Below are 20,474 nucleotides of genomic sequence, written 5' to 3' on the forward strand. Positions count from 1 at the left end.
GAGCATAACACAGGAGATAAAATTTGGAAATTTTAAGCGAGTGCACAAAAGCATCAGACCAAGTTACAGACAGCAGCTCATCTCTCCCAGTCCTTTCCAACATATTTCCTACCAGGAAAATGAGCCTTGCATGAAGTGTCTTTTTATGCAGGAAGTTAATGGATCTTTCCCAGTCACTTAGATAAATTTAATGTGCTAATTACTTCTCATTTCACAAATGGGAATGACAGAGCAACAAAATGTGCAGACACAGAAGAAGCAAACATTAAATGCAGAGGTTTTGTCCCACTGTAATGAGCAAGAGTGCACGTAGAATAAAATTTTTAAAAAAACACTGTAGAGTCAGGAAAAAACCAGAAGCTGCATCTCAGACCATTCCAAATAATGACTTTATTTACTATGAAACATCACCATAGCTGCCCCCACAGCAGCATCCACATCCTTCCCATAAACCACAGGGAATGGAAAAATCCTTTCCACTTCCTGCCTCAGCACCTCGTTCCTGGCAAGGGCGCTGCCGCTGCCCAGGATCCTGCTCACCCCCATCTCCTCCAGCTGCTGCACAGCCAACATGGAGCACAGGTTCTCCACCAGGCCACGGCACAGGGCTCTGGTGACATGGCCCAGGGACAGCTCAGAGGCACCAATGCCACTCACTGATGCCAGCAGCTCAGGAAGGTGTCTCTCTCCAAACAGGGTTGGGTGGACTGAGAGCTTGCTGTGCTTTTGGGCCAAGGCTGCTTGGATTATCCTCGGGTAGATGGCAGATTCCTCAATCTGAAATCCTGCAGGTGGGAAATATCTTGTTACCAATCAGAAAGGGTCTGGTGTATCTTACATGTGGACATTTACAATGGACACTGCTCAGCAAAATATTGGATATCTTTTTCCATGCCCCAAAGGTAATTGTGTGTTCAAGATTATGAACCATAATTCTCCCACCCATTGTATCCAGAATCTGCAATAACAGAAACCTTTTATTAATTACAACAACTGCCTTTCCTTACTCCTCATTGCCTGTACTAAATCCCACAAAACAATATCTTTAAAGGGACAAACACCAGGGTTCCACTTCAGTGGCTGGATTCCATGTGAATGAAACATTCACCTCGAGTACTTACTGAAAGAAAAATTTCAGAGATTATTTCTGTGGTGCAAAACCCAAGAGATTATTAAAAAACCTGTCAATGCCATGATAAAAGCACTTAAAAGATATTCCATGAGTTTGAGTCTTAAAATATGCACCCAAAGGACTCCTTTGGACTGCAGTCACAAAATTACAGGTTGTTGTCCTCAAATCTGCCAACCTTGCCTTTTGAAAATCAACTTGCACAAAATAATTCTGTCCTTGAAACAAAAGGAGGCCTGGAGGGAATATGAATGTGGAATTCAAGCATGACTGTCCCAGCATGTTCAAAAGCTTCAGCAGGAAATTCCAGAGATCTGGGAAGCATGACCCAGGAATTACATCCTTGTTCCCTTTATGGCATGATGGAACAGCTCTAGGCTTGTCCCTTTGCCTCAGCTTCCTTTTACCTTGATCAACCTCAGTTTTGTGCCTCAACTCTCCTTGAGATGACTTACCCAGCTCTTGTGCCCACTGTGCCACCATTCCCACAAATGTTGCAAGCACGTTCCCTCCATTGAGTGATGCTGCCACTGCCAAGTAGTCACCATTGAAGTAGGGAAAGTAAGTGACAGCTGAGGAAGGATCTGGTGCCTCTGGAGGCTGGAAACCCAGGGGCATTGAGATGGTCAGCTGAGCAGAGGTGCTGATATTAAGAACTAAAACACACCAAAAAAAGGGAAAAAAGAAAATAATCAGTGTTTTACTAAGCTACCCTGAAGGAGAACAATGAGAAAAACAAACTAGATTCCAAAATGACCATACCTGCATCAGTCCTCTCAGTCAGACAGGAATAAACAGAGCACTGGAAATCTCCCAGAGCAACTCCTACTTTTGCTCCTTTGGGTATTCCATGCCATGCACGGGTTGTCCTGCCTGCAATGCTGCCAGGGTCTCCCACCTCTGGAAGCAAGTGGACAGGAAAGCCAGATTTTTTCAGTCTGGAAGCAGAACAACATTACTGGAATAAAGCAGTTTGGGAATGTGTGGCATTACTGCAAAAAACTCTTTGAAGTCACAGATGAACCTGGCCACACACTTGTGGCTGCTGGTTTTATGGATGCCTTCACCAGTTTAGAGAGCTTTGTCTTGGACAGGGGCAGCATTCCAGTCCAGTGGGTTGGGTAAACCAGTCTGGAAGAATAAACAGTTTTCCTTTCTATGCAATCTGAGTACCTGAGATTATACAATACATGTTCAGCAAGTTTAACCTACTGATGTCATATGGACAAGCAGGTCCAGGGTGAGGGACAACCACAAAACCAGCAAAAAATGCAGCTAAAGTATCAAAGAACTTCAGCTGTCATGCAATTAGTAGTTCACAACAAAATCATGAAGAGTTAAGTCCAACAAACTCCTTACACAATTAGCTGCAGGTGCTACAGCAACACCACCACATCAGTAAAAGTTCAGTCAGCAAAATGCAAATTTCTGTCACTCTTTCATACCTTGACAAGAAGATCTTTCACCTTGGAGTCCTGGCCTAACCTAAGCCCTGAAATATATAAGGCCTTAGCACTCAGCCCTGAAAGAGCAAATCATTAAAATAAATAAGTAAATAAATAGATTCCTTCTAAGATTTCCTGTAGCTTAAAAGCTTTAAATTATTATCACAGGTAAGTCTTAGAAGTTATGAAGCTCAGCCCAAAGAACCACAGAGAACAAAGAACTGTTTACCATGGCACAGGCAACACTGTGGCTGCACTTGTTCATCCCACCCCACCACAGAAAGGGAGAGAACAGCTTGGAATCACTGTTAAGTCTCTCAGCTCTGCTGTTTGTAGGTATTTTTAAAAATACTGAGGCAGATTTTATCAGATTTAAACAGTGCAAACTCTCAAGAGCTCTTCAGTACAGGCTACAATTAATTAGGAATAACTTTCAATCAGTCAGGGCCCACAGAGGTGCTCACACTGCCTGACACAAGCAGTGCACAAACCCCACAGAATGGCCTTAGCACTTACATGTCAGTATTCCAGCTCTTGTTTCTGCAGTTAAAATATCCCCAGCTGGCAGCATTCTGGACAGACATGAGTGGCTTCTTCAGGTCACACAACATGGCAACCACATAGTCCTGGATGGTGCCAGCTGCATCATAAGCCTTCAGAAAATCTGGACTTTTAAACAAGATATTTGAAAAATAAAAAAAAAAATTAGGGATTTTTGCTTTAAGGCAGTGAGACAAGACAACTTTCATTGCTAAGGGGAACTTCAGACATGTGGGGCCATTTAAATATCAAACAGCCACCTCAGTGATCAACCTGCATTTTGTTTTGGTTTGGATTTTTAAATGGAATTTGTTACCCAAGCTGCAGCAATATTTATCTCCTGATGGAAGATGGAGAAGGGCAGCTTTAAGGAATGGGTTGTCTAGGTTCAAAAGCACAGCATTGAAAAACTACCAGGAAAGTAGTAATTGTTTGTGTGAAATAAAACAACACTGTTGATCCTGGAGCAATACTGAAAAATAGATAAATTCCCACTTGCTCTGGGATCCACAAATTATATGAATGGAAATGTACCAAATGTGCATCAAAACACAGCAGCTGGACTAATGACTTACGCAGCTCTAAAGATCACACCATGCACCATGCTGGACACACAATGGAAAAAAACAAGATCTAATAAATTTTTCCCCATTTATTGAACATGAACTCATTGCAGAGGAAGAGACTGGCTCTTTGAGAAAGATCAAACTGAAGAGCAGATCTTGCTGATTCCAAGTCATAAATGCAAAATTATATCCTCTGCAACCACGCCACAACAAAGCAGAGCATTTGTGTCACCTCATGAGGATCTGTCTCAGTGTCTAAGGAAGGAAGGAACTGAAATTAATTTAGAGACTCTGTTTTAGCATCTGGCAGCAACCAGACCAAGCAACTCTGTTACTGTTTTAGGCATGCCTGTACTTTCCACAAAGCAGCACAAAGCAAAATGACAGTGCTCAAACTGCATTAGCAGAGCTCCTCTGAGCAGCATTACAGACTAGAATTATTCTATGGTACTTTAAAGCTTCTGTTCCTATATGGTCAAAAAGCTTATCTTTTTATTAGAGATCTGTAGTATTTTTACAAGGTCAGACTTGCATATATTAAATACTGCCATTTAAAATATTCTTTGACTACTTAATTAAGATCATGATCACAGAGAAGTGCAGCCCCTCAGCCTGGAGCATGCTACAAGAATACTAATTGTCACATAAATGCAAGATGAAAAACAGCCTTTTGAGCAGCAATGTACCTGTTCTTTAAATACCAGAAGACTGTGGCACATCCAAATCCTGTAGCCAGGCTGACGTGGGACTGTGGCAGGGGAAGGGAAGTGAGGAAGGTGGGGCTGCAGCGGCCGTCCTGCCAGGTGACCAGGGGGCTGACCTGCTCTGCCTCAAAGGCAGGGCCTGTGCCACTCTCTGACCACTTGCAACCTGAAAACAAAGCAGAATCCAAGAAATCCAGTGAGTCCCTGCAGCACAGCCTGCCTGGCATTCCTCATCTCTGGACACATCTAATAATTTGTTAAATATACCAGAAACAGAACCAGTAGAGACTGTAATCAAGTTAGTCTTAGTTTTCACCCCCTAGATAACATCATAATGCAAATCACCCTTTGTAAAACAGAGAATGGTATCCAAAGCCTTCCTTCTCTATTAAAGATACAACTTAAATTACAGGTGAGCCTCAAAAACACCCAACCACAGTCTGCTATGGGAGGTGAGGAGCTGACATGGCAGCTCTCACATAAAAGCCTCAGCTGGGATGTGCCACAGCACCACCTGGAGAATGCTGCCTCAGAAATGAACTGCCCAGGATGGACAGCACAAAGCTGCATCACCTTTGGAGCCAAAGCAACAAGAAACCTGGAGCTGTAAGTATTAAGCAGTGGACTGCAAAGTACTACAGAATAAAACCCTCGTGTACTACACAACAAAGCCTCACCAAAAGTAGGACAGGGTTTAATTCAGGATTTAATTCAGTTTCCCAGTCCAGCACGTTCCTTTTGAGCAGAGAACACCACACCTTTGAGAAAACCTTCACATTCTTTCACTGAAGAGAGGCTGGGCTCAAGCACTGTTTGCCAGCACATTCCAGGGCACAGCTCTGACCTCTCAAGCCATCCCTGGACACAGGGCAGGGACAGGACAGGTCACTCACTCTGGAACTGAGGCAAACTCTTGGCTTTTGGCCAGGGAGCAGAGAGACAAAAAAAGAGACTCAGCTTCCTGACTCACACAAATATGGCAAGAAAACTGAATTCTTGGGTTAGATACAGGGCTTGGAAGTCACACTCACACAGTAAACAGTGGCCCTGAAGGCTGGGAGGTGCCATGAGAAACATTCAAAATAAAACACACACTTCTCCTTGTTCCCTCAATTCCCTGTTCTATCAAATCTGTTTGAACTGAATTTCCAATTGGCTTGCTTTTCTAGTTTTAAATGGATTCTAAGAAATATTATTAGTCATAATCTAACCCTAACCCTAAAAGATGCCATTAAAATATTTATTTGTGTCCCAAAGGTCCTGGATTCACTTAGTCCACTCAAAACAAATGACAGCAAACACCCTCTTACACTTGATAGAAATGAAACTAAAATGGCATGTGGCTTTAGGACATAAAATATTTACCAATATGACATAAGAACTGTGCATATGAATACACAAGACCTTGTTATGCTGCTCCTGGGACAGCTGGAAAGCAACAACAGCTCCATCTGCCTTTGGACTTCTTCCTTTCTAATCATTTTTAGTATTTAATGTAAAATTACAGCCAGTAATGAATAGTACAGCTCCTCCTCAAGCAATTAAGACCCTGACAACTTCTGACAGGCAGTGACCAACACTTTTGGGAAATCTGCATAACTCCTGTTACAATAAGACTTGTGCAATTGTCCAGATGAGCACATTACAGGTTAAGTGAATGAAGAGATGGACCCACACTCTGGAAGCCTTAGACTTTAGTAGGTTTATAAGGCATTAGCTAAGAAGATAATCCATCCCTATCTCACAGGGCTGGCAATCCAAGGCCTGGATTCTTCACATATCTTCACTATCACAAGGATTATTTGGGTATTTGCACAACCAGGTCTCACATGACTACCTCACTGCAGCTGATTTTGTTTCTGAGGTCTTGGCAAGCAGCTGAGCATCCACAATCCTGACCACAGTCCTTTCTCAGCTCCTACTAACAGAAGCATAAGCAACAAAATGAATGCAACACGACAGTCTGTGTATGACTTGCTAGAAAAAAAAAAAGTCTTGGGATTTTGAGAGTTATTTTGATGCTGGACAACATCTAGGTAAGGGTTTTATGAGGTAAATAAAACCCCCCTGCAAGTTATTCACATGATGCAGAAGTTCTTTCAAATGGCAGCAGATAGCATGTGATGGAGAAATAATTAACAAGCCATAAATATGGTATTCTTCCTTCATATTAATAATTGTGCAGGGATGTCATTAGGCTAAATCCTTTATCAGTAACTATAGTGAGTAACTGAAATTCCAATAAAAAAATGCAAAATTCCTGTAAGAGATCTTCTGTTAATTCTGTTTTAGAGAAGACCAAAGTGACACAATAATCACAGAATCACTTCCCTAATGCAATTTAATTTTCTGCATCATAATGCTCTGAGAGGAATTTTAAAGAATGAATGTTACCTTTATCACTTTTCCAAAACACAACCCCATGCATTTGTCCAGAAATACCAATGTGGGTGACTTGCTGAAGCTGCTGCTGAGGCAGAGCAGCAAGGCATTCATTCAATGCTTTTATGATTTTCTGGACATCCTGCTCCATTCCCTGCAATCACAAAACATTATCCTGAGCATGAAGCCATTAGGATTCACTCAGAGTGTTTATTACACACGGCTGCTTTAGTCAGAAGTGAAGGACAGAATTCATCTAGTTCAATAGCATTTATTAGAGTAATATTCACTACTAAACTGTAAAAAGAAAAGAAAAATTGCAGAAAACCCCACAAACCCACAAAACCAAAAATAAACAGTAGCAAGTTGAGCCCCTTAAACTGAAGGCCAAATAATTTTTAATTTCTTAAATAACAGACTCAACCATAACTTTAAAAAGATCCATGACCATTGACTACAAGCTTTCATTAATTCACCTTGTCTACTGCTCTTCATTTACTTCACAAAGAGAATTATCCATGTGTTCTGACGGGTATGCAGCCCCAAACCTCATCCTAAAGCTCCTCCCTATTTACTCACTGATGATTTTGATGATGCTAATATTCCATTTCTGGATACTCTATTTCTAGAACCGCCCAAACTGTTCCCCATGAGAAGTATTCTCTGTTTCAAAGGTTCAGATTACTTTGTGACAGACCAGTATGAAGATTACAAAACTATTGCAACAGAATCTACAAATAGATGTGAAACGTGTACAGGTACTTTAGGTTGCATAAATTGGCAGGAGGAGGGCTGGCCTGTTTGATGTCCTTGGTATCAGAAACAGTGCACATTTTTTATGATTCTGATTGATCATTATTTTAGATTGACCAACACAAAGGATGTAAAGATCTTCAACAGGAGTACTTGTTCCTGGTTATTTCCACGGGGAGTTTCCAGTTATGATTCCACCTCACATTTAAGTGCAAAATAAAATACCCTTCCAGTTGGCGGCTGGTTGCTGTTTCCTGACTGGGAGTGTCAAAGATAAGGTGGTGATGAGAGAACAGTTTTAGTGTCTTAGGAAACTTTTCAAAACCTGGGTCCTCCTTAAGTTTAGCAGCTCTGCTTACTTCCTTGAACGGTGAGCAGGGGGGTGATTTAATTCTGTTTTTTTGATACCCAGACACATGCTGCCAATCTAGGCACAGAAACAATCCAGGAAAGCCACTGGACTCTGCCCAATGTACCAAACAACCCAACCACTGCAAGGCAAGGCCGGTGTCTGGAATTTCCCTCAGCGCTCCCTGCCAGCCTTACCTGCGGTGCAGCTCCCGGGCTCTCGCTGTGTGCCCGCGTCTCCCTGCAGCAGCTTTGTGCCAGCGCCAGCCCTCGCTCTGTCCCTGTCACCAGGGCTGCCTTCACCGATGTCGTGCCCAGGTCAATGCCCAGCACGCAGCTGGGCCCAGGCCCGCCCGCCGCGGCCATGAGGGGATGGCTGTCACCTCACCCAGCACGGACAGGCGGAACAAGACGCAGCGTGCTGAGCCCCACACGGCCCCCGGTGCCGCCCGAGCCCCACACGGTCCCTGGTACCGCAGTGCGAGCTCCCAGGGACGGGGCAGGAGCGCGACCTGGACTTTGCCCTCAGGCTCAGGGTGCCTCTCTGCCCCCAGCCCTCCCTGGCCACTACCCCTCCACTGTGACAGTGACAAATCGCCTCCTCTTCAGCTGACCCGCGCAGCTTTAAACCACGCTTTTTATCAAAATCAGACCACCACAGCGCTCAGCCTGTCCTGTCCCCCCCTCACACTCTGCCCCCCTCATGAACCGCTCCGCCACACCCAAGATGGCCCCCAGGGGCGGCCGCAGCGGCGTGGTGGGCGCTGGGCGGGGAGTCCACAGGCCATCGCCTCACGTGAGAGCTGAAAAGGGAAGAAGCGGGACGGCGCTGGACACTGAAATAGGTGGGCTCCCACCCGCTCCCCGCTACCGCCGCCTCGGCAGCGGCGCGTTCCAAAGCGCCGGTTACTCCGCTCCGCCGGAGCTCCGGAGGAAAGGGCGGCAGAACTACAAGTCCCAGCGTGCACCGCGGCGCGGCGCCAGCGGCGAGGGTCCGGCGGGGACGCGGGGGCTGCCGAGATTTGTAGTCCCGCGCGTTGGTGTGGGACGGGTCCGCCACGGGAGCCGCGCTGAGGTAAAGATATGCCCAGGGCGGCCGGACAGACAGAGGGACGGGGAGATCGGTGCCCTCCGAGGGGTGCTGAGGGTCCCTCGGCCGGGCTGGCGGCCGTGGTGCAGCTGTTTGCCGCGGCTTCCAGCGGAGGGGTTGGGCTGTGTGGCCGTGTGGGTGCTGAGGAAAGATTCTCTCTGATTTTTCTGCAGCTTTTCCACCATGAGGACGCGATACCTGCTCCCCGCTCTGCTGAGCCTCTCGCTGGCGCTGCCGGGGCCTGGCGGTGAGTGTTCGGTCAGCCCAGCTCGGGCCCACAGGGCACCAGAGCAGAAAGAGATGGACGAGGGCAGCCCTTTATTTATCCCATTACATCTCTTCGGGGATACCTGTGCCACCTTCCCACCAGCTCTTCTCTCACACATTACCTCAATTTCTTGCGCTCCTACGCTGTACTGAGGCGCTGCTTGTGCACCTCATGCTCCAAAATCACTTCTGCAGATTAAATACTGGGGAGCTCCTCTGCACATAACTTCTTATGAACACTGTGTGGCAACAGAAAAAAAAAAAAAAAGTGTCTAGGCCAACCTGTGCAACCTCTATCTCTCTCTGTTTCTGTAAATGTACGTTCTCTTGGACATCTGGGTACTTGGTTTGAATTTGTTGCCCATAAAATAATTTTATATTAAATTTGGGGCATTTGTGACTCCTAGATCACCAGGATCACATCAAGAACCAGGGTGGGTTTGCAGTACCCTATAACCTCCCCTTGGCATGACCTTTTTTGTTGCACTTAAAGCATTTAAATTACTTCCTTACAACATATTCAAGTGACAGTGGTTTACTTCTCTTTTTAAGTTGGTTGGTTGCCTTGAAATAAGCTCCCCCTTTGCTTTTTGTCATGTACACTTATCTGATTGATCTGATACTGCAGGGACCAATGGGTAAAATGTCTATGACACAAAAAAAGTAGGTTGTTCTTCTAAAGGAGTTGTTCACAGCAATTAATGTTCGTGTGGGTGTTTTTCCCCCCCCACAGATGGAGCCATTGTCTTGTCAGTCCCTGAAGTGGTTTCTCTAGAAAGTGGAAGTTCAACAAATGTCACCATCTCTCTGAGGTAAAATCGTGATTGCAGCTTTACTTTCCCTGTGAAACACGGGCTGTCCTCCATAAGTGTATTTATAGCTCTTCCCTTTCTGAAAATTGATGCTTAAGTGAAACTTGCATTTCCTAGAAGGATTAACATCCTAGACAAATGCTCAGTTGAGGTCTTTAGGAAAGCAGTGCAGGACTGTGTCACTTGGAAAGGTTTTATTTGTTTTGTTTTTCCTTTCTGCTGTAATTTCCGTCCTTCCTCACCCCAAGTACACGTGCCTTGTTTCTGCCCTGTTTCAGCAAGGGGTAATGAGCACAAGGACAGGATACAATCATATGATCCTTTGGTGACTTTGCCAGTTGTGTGGAGAAGAGGGAGGTACAATATGGCCATACAACCATCACTGGGTCAGATAAAAGAACCAATGCAATACTCACACACTTTGGTGCTGGTTCCTCTGAGTATGAGCAGGTTCTGTTGTGTGTGGGCTGCTCATTGCTGAGAGGACTGAGCAGATGCTCCCCTGCAGCCCCAAAGCAACCTCTGAGCTCAGGCACCAACCTAACTTGTTTGTTCTGCTTTTTCAGGGCTCCACTAAATGAAACACTGGTGATAACTCTTAATATTACACATTCCTCAAAACACAGCACCATTGTTGAACTTCCTGATGAGGTAAGTGACAGCACAGACTTGTAACCTGATGCAAAAAGTTCCTGTTATTATGGTGCAACTCCTCTTTCTTCCCTCTCTCTGCCTTGCAGGTACAGTTCCCTGCAGGTCACACTAAAGCAGACTTCCAAGTGAAAGCAGATGATGTGGGACAAGTAACAGTTTACCTTTATGCCAATAATTCCAACTTAACTGGGTGAGAAACTGGTTTTTTGTTCTACTTACTATCCTGTAGCTTCCTAAAAGTTGGGGTAGCTATCCTAGGAATTAAATGGGACATGAGTGGGATGCAGTTAAGAAGATGGGGTAACCCTGCAGCAAATTCCCAAGTATTCAGATAAATAGAGGGCACAGAAGCAGAGTGGTGTCTTAGATTTAATTACAAGATGACTGAGTTCTCATGGCTCCTTAGTGTGGTTGTAATAGTGTCTCCCAAAAGTATGAAGATTACATATCAGTTTTTTTTTGTTCTGGGAAGCATTTGGCTGTCAGTGTCCAGTGGGATACTGTGCATCATTTGTCCTGGACTTCCTGGGGTGCATTAGTTAGGGGAGCCCTCTCCTCAGAGATGCCAGTTCTCCCTCCTAGGAAAAGCCTAACCAGATGGAGAAAGCTGGATTATATTTACTTGTAGCCCAGATACAGATACAGCAACAGGATACTCCTGTTTCACTTCCTTGTTTTGCTTCTGCTTTTGAGACTGGAGACAAAGGCAGAGGTGAGCACGTGGAACTCTCACAGGGCAGCAGGATCATGAGGAGTGCAGCTCTGCTCTTGCCTAACAGACCCTGTGGTGACAGAGTGCAAACCACAGGCACAAGGTGACCTTGGGAACATTCCCATGGTGAAGGGATGGAAAGGAAAGACTCAGGAGTGGGAGCTGTCCCAAACATAACAAGGTCACAAATTAAAAGAGGAGCAACTCAGCTGAAACCAGCCAAATCTTTGTCTTGTTTCAACACCTGGCCTCTATTTCCTCTCTCAGAGCAGAGCAAGGTAAAATCTCCTGAAAAAAAGCCTGAATTAACTGATTCTTTTTGCATTAACCATCAGGCCTAGGATTCAATTTCAAGTGATTCACAGCATCATAGTGAGATATGCTGATGAGGTGATTGGCTGGATCTATTTCCTCGCCTGGTCCATCTCCTTTTATCCTCAACTCTTTGAGAACTGGCGACGGAAAAGGTAAAGAGATGTGTTTGCAAGTCACTAAAGCACTTCTGCAAATCATGTTCATAGCTTCAGTTACATCCATCTTGGTTATGGGGAATTATCCATGGAAAGATGAGAAAAAAAGCAAAGGTAGAATCTGAATAATTGCAGCCCCAATGAGCTTTTACATATGCAGGTTAGAGGGAAACCAAGTGCATCCTAAAAACACCTGATCCTAAGATTTGGCATCCAATATGAATTTGTGATGGAGGAGACTTCCCCATTCCTTTTGATGCCATGTTGTAAATCATCTGGCTGAGTCAGCTGTGATCATCACTTTCAAAGATTACCAGCCTTGAGAGCTGTTTCTCAGACACCTCCTTGTAGTGTCATCATTAGGCCAGTTCCCCTGGCTTAAGTGCTAAGTGACTCGAAGAAGGAACATTATCATATATGAAAATGAAACCATTTGATCTGGCACTGATGCACTTGTGCTTTATGGATTCAGGCTGGAAGGGCTTTTCAGTCAGAGCTCATGAAAGGGTGCAGTTAAAGAGCAGAGACATAAATTGATCCATGGGAGCTCTGTTATTTCACCCAGATTCCTGATGAACTCACAGCATTGTGTGGTCACAATGCCTTGAAGCTTTTGCTTATACTAGAAACTGCCTATAAATCATTACAGTCCAGGATCAATTTGTCCCTGGAACTGCCTGTGACTTTCTAATGCATGGTTCTCTTTTTTTTTTTTTCCCCTCTCTAGTGTTGTTGGACTAAGCTTTGACTTTTTAGCATTAAACCTTACTGGCTTTATAGCATACAGTGTGTTTAATGTTGGGCTCTTCTGGATTCCCTTGATTAAGGTGAGCATGATTCTCTCTTAACACATGCTGGGGGTGGGTATGTGCAGAAGGGAGTTAATGCACGTGGCTGGTTTTGCTTTCTCTTACCTTCAGGAGGAATTCCTGGTCAGTTATCCCAGCGGGGTGAACCCTGTGGCCATCAATGATGTTTTCTTCAGTCTCCACGCAGTAGCCCTGAGTCTCGTTGCCATCATTCAGTGCTGCATCTACGAGGTGAGTCTGGGTGCTGGGCTCACCTGTGGGCTCTGCCAGAGCTCCCTCTGCCGGGCACCTCCCTGCTCCTTTGGGCTCCAAAATCTCAATTCTCTGCCCTTCCACCAGCCTTTCCAGGAGCCAGGCTTCACAGTCCAGCTGCCTTCAGCTTTCCTGAGCTAGCAGCACCTCCACTAACCTTATCTACTTCAGCCTCATGGACGTTCTGAGATCATAAGTAAACTCCTTAGGGACTCAAAATAACTGAGGCAAACAGCCAGGTTCAGAAAGTTCCCAAACAGATCTCTAGCCAACACATAGATTACAGCTCTTCACAGCACAAATGCTTTGCTGTTTGCTTGGAGCATTCTTCAAGCTAAGATAGGACTTGGATACTCCCTGCAATTCAAACACAGGTTTTTTCAATTTCTTTCCTAAAACAGCTGTAAACACCTTCTCATAATTCACACCTTTTCAAGTGAGACTGATTGTTCCAGTCAAGTGGTTCTTTGTTTAATTTTCACTGTAAAAGCCTCTCATCTGAACAGGCCAATTTTCTCTAGATGTTAACTGTTTCTCTCTTGGGATTCTTCCTTTGGTCATGCTAAACCTAAAATTGCCAACAGCCCATCTGTCATTATTCCCAGGTACTAAAGACTTTTCTAGTGAAGAATTAGAAAGCAACAATAAATCTTTTGCCAAAATAGTATTATCAGCTTTTTGTACATACAGGAACTCTTGATCTCATCAGATTGAATTTTGGAGATCTGTTACAGATTATGCACCATAAATACTCAAGAATACTGTTCCCCCTTGCTTAGGGACAGCAGTGTTTTAAATTATTGATATGAATATTGCCCATCAGATCTTGCAAACCTCCAGCTGGTTGCTGTAGCACTTGCTTAATTTTAAAGTTCTCCTGTGGTAGCAGCCTGGCTGGTTAAACAGGTTTGGACTGTAGTGTTGCAGGGTCCTGAGCAAAGTATCTTTTTGTCTGGGGATGTGTGACCTGGCCAAAATGTATCTGTGTTCCTCTATTTCAGAGAGCAGGTCAAAAAGTATCCAAAGTTGTTGTTGGACTCCTGGCACTTGCATGGATCTTCACCTTCACAACGCTGTTCCTGGCTGCAGCTGAGGAGATGACATGGCTGCAGTTCTTGTTCTGCTTCTCCTACATTAAGTTGGCAGTCACACTGATAAAATACTTCCCACAGGTAAATGTGAACTGTTCTGCTTCCATTCCATATCCCTGCCACCCTAAGCCTGCAGTGTGTGCTCTTGAAAGTCTAAAGAGATACAACCACCCATGATTATTTATTAATAGTGACAAACCAGTAGAATTGTAGTGAAAACTGCTAGAAAGTCAATCCCAAATGCCTGTGCATGACACTCAGACTTCTTGTCACACTCCCAGGCCTACATGAATTTCCGTCGGAAGAGTACTGAGGGATGGAGCATTGGAAACGTGTTCCTGGACTTCACTGGTGGAAGCTTCAGCCTCCTCCAGATGTTTTTGCAGTCATACAACAATGGTAAGGCTGGAAGTGAGGTGCTGGAGCCTGTCTTAATGGAGTGTTTAATGGGGTGGGAGGTCCCACTACAAAGCAGATATAAAGCAGTAGGTTATCTCAGAAGAATGATGTTTGTGCTGTGTTGTGGGGAGCTGTTCTTATAGAAAGGATAAAGAAGCTGTTCATATTCCCTCAAGATATAAAATAAAGTAGCAATCCTGGAGAAACCACAGGAACAGTTATTAATTAGCTTGGCATAAGGTGTTCACTGCAGTCTTAGGTGTGTCTGAGCAGTCCAGGTAATGGACATGAACTCTGAAGTGTTCTAAGACAAGATTACACTTGAGGAGTCAGACTTAACTCTAATTTTGTGTTTGACAGATGAGTGGAGGTTAATCTTTGGAGATCCAACCAAGTTTGGCCTGGGTGTCTTCTCCATTGTATTTGACATTGTTTTCATGGCCCAGCACTACTGCCTGTACAGGAGACGAGGCTATGAACCCTGTGAATAACAAACACCACCTGTGGAGACTAAAACTTTAAACTGAACTTGTCCCTACCCTGATCCTCTCTGGGCTGGAACACAAACTTGCCTTGCCAAGCACTGACTGCCAGATGCCTTAAGGACAGCAAGCTCTCAGCTGCACATGGGACACTCGTGCCTGTTGAAGCTGCACACACAGTCAGTGGGAGCTGTCCAAGCAACACATGGCTCTTTTTTCACCAACCACAGGGAAGAGAAAGACTAAAGTGATGTCTTTCTGATTGGAGGTGAAGCACAAAGAGCAGAATTCTGTCTTCCAAAAAATCTGAGATCACGTTTAAGCAACCACTTACTATTTTTAAGTAATGACTGAAGACTGTCTGTGGATCCAAGTGCTGCTGCTGACCTTTCCCAGACAGCTCACAGTCCACCACCACTCAGGCTGGCCACAGTGGTACATCACAATAATGAGGTTGGTAACAAATGCACAAATATTACAATTTGAACTCTTTATTAAAAAAAAAATCCTATCAAACAGAAACTATATTCTTATTTCACTGAAAGCACTTTCAAAAGTGGTATGACAAGTAATTAGAAGGGAATCTATGCATTTATATTTGAATGCTTAAAACCTAATCTGTCTTTCTAGGTGTCAATCTAAGGAAAACTAGATCCCAGGTGAGGTTTGACAGTTCCCCACCAGTGAAACCAGACCATACTGACCTCAGTAATTCCATAATCTACTCTTGAGCAAAAAAAAAATGTCTCAGCTGGAGGCACCCAAGTGGTGTGGCACTCTTAAAAGTAAGGAGACACAGCTCAGGAAAAACAATTTTGTTTTATTGTGTGTAAAATCAAGTGAAAAAAGCAGTACAAATAGCAGTGTATCTTTATAGTAACAAAAATAACTCCAGCTTGAAAGACTTAAAATTTACTACTGAATTCTTAAGTTACAAAACTCCCAAAGCAGGATTGTAGTAATTCCAGAGATATAAAATTGGTAAGTAGGCATCTGCTGGTGTGCACAGAACAGTCTGAGATGCATCAATCACAATGTATGTGGCACAGCAGTAAGGTACTGAATAAATTAGTTTTGCACCTCCTTGTGCTCTATTTACAACAGCTTACCTCAAGGCTGCTTAAGGAAACTATAGATATGTATAGATCAGCTGAAGAGGATTAAAAACTCCAGGTTTTGGATAACTGTAAAGCTAACAAACCACAGGATGCTAGATCATGGTCTTAGGGTTGCAGCAAGAATCTTCAGTCTTGTGGCATGTTGATTTAAACCTACTTTAATCCTACTAGAAGTTTAAATTTGGTCAAGAGGCACTTCTGCAAATTACTGGCATATTCATCTCTTCCATCCAATAAATCACTGATTTAATCAGTCTTCTAAAAGACAAACCAAAATCCCTCCCATTTCAAGTCTGATAGTAGTGGAATGAAGAACTGAAAACTCTACAGCTACAAGCAGCATTTCTGGTAAGTTTAGGAACATTGTTTTGTTTCCTGCTCCACATTCCTTTAAATTAAACTCAATCTGATGGTTCAAATTTTGAATAAGGAGAATTCAGGTTTTTATCCTGCCACTGAGGTTGAACTGTAGTGTCCATCACAGGCATTGATGTAACACTTGTGTGTTACTCAGCTGTTTCTTGCCTGAAGAGGCTGCTTTGTCCAGGGAATCTTTGCAAGAAACTGTAATGCCCCAAACCCTTCAGCCACTCTCTCTATCTTGCACACAGTGAAGGATTAGTAGAGTGCTCCTCCCCACAGCACTGTGCAGCTCTTAACTCTGGCATTTGAATTTGGTAGTGGGGGGGGAACAGGACAGCTCCCTTCTAAAAGCTTAGGCACAGCAAACCCTCTGGTCTCCCATAGCAGAAACCACATTTCCTCCTAAAATAGGAAGCTTTTATGCTACAGAAGAATCCTGTCCAAGTTTAAGGCTTTTCCAGTTGCTCTTAGATAGCTTGGGTCTGTCCTGTCCTGAAAGCCATGACTACAGAAGTCTTGCCATGTACCTGCAGGGCAGACTTTAGAGAAGCACTCTGCTGAGGGGAGTATTGTTTTACTACTGCCAGTTACACCAGAAGAAATTAAAATAAAAAAGTAGTGTTTACCACAGATAGGAACATGCACTCCTTCCAGACAACCTGTTCCAGTCTAATATTTGTTTCTTTCCTTGATACCAGTCTATACATCTCCCTCCCCACCCCCTCCCCAGCTGGATGATGGATTAGGACAGCATGGATTGCTGCACAGCCTTCTGCAGGGACTGCCTGGTCACCAGCAGCCGTACCACCTCCTCATTCCTTTTGGTCAGCCTCTTCCTGGCCTGGTCATGGGTCACCATTGTCATATCCCAGCCATTCACCTGGCAAAAAAAGCCCATAAAATGAGGCAGGTGCAGGGACTCACAGGTGTCCTATCAGAACCACGTAGTGGATATGGTTATGCCAAAGCTCAGTTTATTTATAAACTCCACAAACTGTCCTGAAGATTATTTTCCCCAGCAGATACTTGCCTGCACTGTGCAGCTGGTACTACATCAGTACTGTTTTATCTTGGTGCTTACCTGCATGATCTTATCTCCAATCTGGAGTCCTGCAACTTCTGCTGGGCCTCCCTCTGTCACCCTTGTTACATAGATACCCTGGGAAAAAAATTAAGTGTTCATCTACTAAATATGGGAGGATTCAGTACTCAAGGGCCATTTGACTGACAATGCAAAAAAAACTCTGTAGTGTATTACAAGATTTTAGTTAAAAACAGGCTTGTGCAATGTTGGAAAATAGAAAAGGTGGAGAAGTCACTTGAATAACCTCAGTCTGCAAGTGATAATGGGGCAACAGAGTAGCTGTGGTAGAGGGCAGATGATGATTTGGGTATCTCAGCCTTTGGGAGAGGGAGTTGATACAGAAAAAGATTATCTGACCTTGTCAGTCTTGTCTTCAGAGAAAGGATTCTGAGTAGGGTCCTGATCAATGCCACCCCCAATGCTGAATCCCAGAATCAAATTGTCACCTTGACGAAGCTTATGTATTTCAATTCTTTGCTGGAAAGAGAAAGAGATAAAACAGCTGAGTATTGTGACTCAGTGGAAGAAATTTCAAGTGCATTTCAGACACAGATGCTTTGGATCCAGTTAGATTGTCTTTCACAGAGATCCCAGGACACAGTCCAGCACCTCAATGACTCAGAGCTTTCCTGCCTGCCTGGGGACAGAAAGGAACAACACTAAAACCAGAGCAGGTCTCTTTAAACATGACTCATGCCTTGATAACCAGCAGCCACTCATGACCAGCCTCATCTTGCTCATTATCCACATGCCTTATGATCCTGCTAGTCCTATCAGCAGAAATAACAACCTATTATTAGGACAGTTCTTTTTCAGGATAACTTTTATAACCCGTGGCAGGTTCCTCACTGCCCGATGCACAAAGGCATCTGACCAGCTTTGTCCATTCTGTCAGCATTGTAGAAATGCCAGCTGGTCCAATTCCTGAGCCAGGGTGAAAAGCCATGGTCTTAACTGACACAAAAACCTCTCAAAAGGTGCTTCAACCCTATCTAATGGAAGATGTTCCTGCTCATTGCAGGGGGGTGGATGAGCTGGATGCCTTCATGGGCAAGCCTTCCAACCCAAACCATTGTGTGATTCTCCTCTCACAGCATTGTCACACAGACCCTGAACTTTCCTACTAAATTCCAAACTCCCTGGGCACAGCATCCGTGTCCTCAGCTGGGGCCACACACCCAAGCACAACCCCAGTTACCATTCCAGCCAGGGGAAAGCACAGAATCCCTCACTTGCGCTGCGTGTTGATTAAAGCCATTATCTCACTTTAAAAGCTCTGCTTCCTAAACCCCACCCAGACAAGCAGGTGCTTATCCTGCCCCTGCCCTCGCACAGGGGGCACCGCACCGAGCGCCGCAAGGTCCCGGCACCGGGAGAACGCGCGTCCCGGAGGGGTTCGCTCCCTCTTTTCTCAAGCAACGCCCGAGCAGCCCGGGCCAGGGCTCGGTCCCTCCGTTTCCCCTCTGTTCTCCCAGCCGGTACCGCGGACGGACAATCTGACAGCCCCCGCGGCGGCAACCGGGGCCGGAGGCGCTGCGGACCGAGCGGCCGCACCCTGCGCCCGCGAACCGGGGCTGCCCGGGCACCTCCGCCCTCCGCAGGGCGCTGCCGGGCGGCACCGCACCGGTGTCCCTGTCCCACACCCTGAGCCCGTTCCTTCGACGGAGCATCCCCGGGGCGGCACCGCTGACAGCGCGCGGGGCGCTCCCGGGCACCACCGGCATCGCCCTCTCCATCCCCGCCGGCAGCCTCCGGCACGGTACCCTCGAACAGCGGTGACCGGCTGCCCCGGTACTAACGCCATGTCCGCCCCTCCCGTCCCCGCTCACCACCACGGCGGTGACCGGTACGAACGCCACGACCCTGCCACCCCCATCCCACTGTGCCGCCCCCGTTTGGTCCGGTCCTGCCCGGTCCCATCCCCGCTCACCACCACGGCGGTGACCGGCTGTCCCGGTACGAACGCCATGTCCGCCCCTCCGCCGCTGCCGCCGCCCGAACAAAAGCGCCTCGCCCGGCCCCGCCCCGCGCTCCCCGCCAGCCAATCCGACCCCGCCCCTCATTCCCCATCAGCCAATCCGGCCCCGCCCCTCATTCCCCATCAGCCAATCCGGAGCCGCCCCGCTCCCGGCGCGCCGCCCGCGCCGCCGCGTCCCGTCGGCCCGCAGGCCAAGATGGCGGCCGGGCGGTGGCGGCGGCGCGCTCGGGGCGGGCCGGGCCCGGCGGGCGGCCCGCGGTGACGGGCGCTGTGCGCGGTCCCTTGGCACGGTGCGAGGCCTGACGGAGCGGCGGGGCTGCGCGCCGCTGTGGATGAGAGGTACGCAGGAAGGGCAGGACGGGCGGGTGGGCCCGCGGGGCTCTCCCCTGGCCTGAGGGCGGGCGGGCTCGTACAGCGTGTGTTTCCTTCACCTCAGTGTCGGTGCGAGCGAGGAGGTGCCCGAGCCCGGCGCGGAGCCATGGCCGCCGTGGTGGCCAAGCGCGAGGGGCCGCAGTTCATCAGCGAGGCGGCGGTGCGGGGCAACGCGGCCATCCTGGACTATTGCCGCACCTCGGTGTCCGCCCTGTCGGGAGCCACGGCCGGGATCCTCGGCCTCACCGGCCTGCACGGCTTCATCTTCTACTTCCTGGCCTCCGTGCTCCTCTCGGTGCTGCTCGTGCTAAAAGCCGGGCGGCGGTGGAACAAGTACTTCAAGTCGCGGAGGCCGCTGTTCACGGGGGGGCTCGTGGGAGGGCTCTTCACCTACGTGCTGTTCTGGACTTTCCTGTACGGAATGGTTCACGTGTACTGAGCGGCTCCGGCGCCAGCGGAGCAGCAGGACTCTTGCCAAAAGTCACTACACAATAGGCCAGCCCACCTTCCAAACTGTTGTCCATAGCTCGTGTCGTTAATGCTGTTGGTAAATTACGTCCAAGTACAAATTAATCAGTAGCACTGTTCTAATTAAACTGAATGTGAAGCACCGCTTGGATGCCTCCTGTATTTGTTTCCTTTTTAAGGGGTAAT

The 20,474-nt window shown here is 46.4% G+C and overlaps 4 protein-coding genes across 5 annotated transcripts; 2 read left to right on the forward strand and 2 right to left on the reverse strand.

The window, feature by feature from the left end:
- Positions 1-367: 367 nt before the first annotated feature.
- Positions 368-8,248, reverse strand: SHPK (sedoheptulokinase). Its single transcript, XM_056507014.1, has 7 exons — positions 8,066-8,248; positions 6,779-6,920; positions 4,367-4,550; positions 3,091-3,243; positions 1,892-2,067; positions 1,585-1,785; positions 368-785 (listed from the first exon to the last, which is right to left on the reverse strand). The coding sequence occupies exons 1-7, from the start codon at positions 8,231-8,233 to the stop codon at positions 391-393; spliced, it is 1,419 nt and encodes a 472-aa protein (XP_056362989.1). The 5' UTR covers positions 8,234-8,248; the 3' UTR covers positions 368-390.
- Positions 8,249-8,570: 322 nt separating this feature from the next.
- Positions 8,571-15,467, forward strand: CTNS (cystinosin, lysosomal cystine transporter). 2 transcript variants are annotated; one of them, XM_056507015.1, is made up of 11 exons: positions 8,581-8,942; positions 9,131-9,204; positions 9,958-10,036; positions 10,603-10,687; positions 10,777-10,880; positions 11,738-11,869; positions 12,600-12,699; positions 12,793-12,912; positions 13,935-14,105; positions 14,306-14,423; positions 14,784-15,467. In XM_056507015.1, exons 2-11 carry the CDS (start codon positions 9,141-9,143, stop codon positions 14,912-14,914), a joined length of 1,104 nt encoding a protein of 367 aa, XP_056362990.1. In that variant the 5' UTR covers positions 8,581-8,942; positions 9,131-9,140; the 3' UTR covers positions 14,915-15,467. The 2 variants fall into 2 exon arrangements, with proteins under 2 accessions (XP_056362991.1, XP_056362990.1); XM_056507016.1 differs by lacking the exon at positions 9,958-10,036 and having other exon boundaries at positions 8,571-9,005.
- Positions 15,468-15,705: 238 nt separating this feature from the next.
- On the reverse strand, positions 15,706-19,528 carry TAX1BP3 (Tax1 binding protein 3). Its single transcript, XM_056507018.1, has 4 exons — positions 19,401-19,528; positions 17,828-17,947; positions 17,468-17,545; positions 15,706-17,266 (listed from the first exon to the last, which is right to left on the reverse strand). Exons 1-4 carry the CDS (start codon positions 19,437-19,439, stop codon positions 17,129-17,131), a joined length of 375 nt encoding a protein of 124 aa, XP_056362993.1. The 5' UTR covers positions 19,440-19,528; the 3' UTR covers positions 15,706-17,128.
- An 82-nt stretch (positions 19,529-19,610) lies between these two features.
- EMC6 (ER membrane protein complex subunit 6) lies at positions 19,611-20,435 on the forward strand. Its single transcript, XM_056507019.1, has 2 exons — positions 19,611-19,787; positions 19,885-20,435. The coding sequence occupies exon 2, from the start codon at positions 19,927-19,929 to the stop codon at positions 20,257-20,259; it is 333 nt and encodes a 110-aa protein (XP_056362994.1). The 5' UTR covers positions 19,611-19,787; positions 19,885-19,926; the 3' UTR covers positions 20,260-20,435.
- The last annotated feature ends 39 nt before the right edge of the window (positions 20,436-20,474 follow it).

The sequence above is a fragment of the Oenanthe melanoleuca genome, chromosome 19, assembly GCF_029582105.1.
Source record: "Oenanthe melanoleuca isolate GR-GAL-2019-014 chromosome 19, OMel1.0, whole genome shotgun sequence".
NCBI lineage: Eukaryota > Metazoa > Chordata > Aves > Passeriformes > Muscicapidae > Oenanthe > Oenanthe melanoleuca.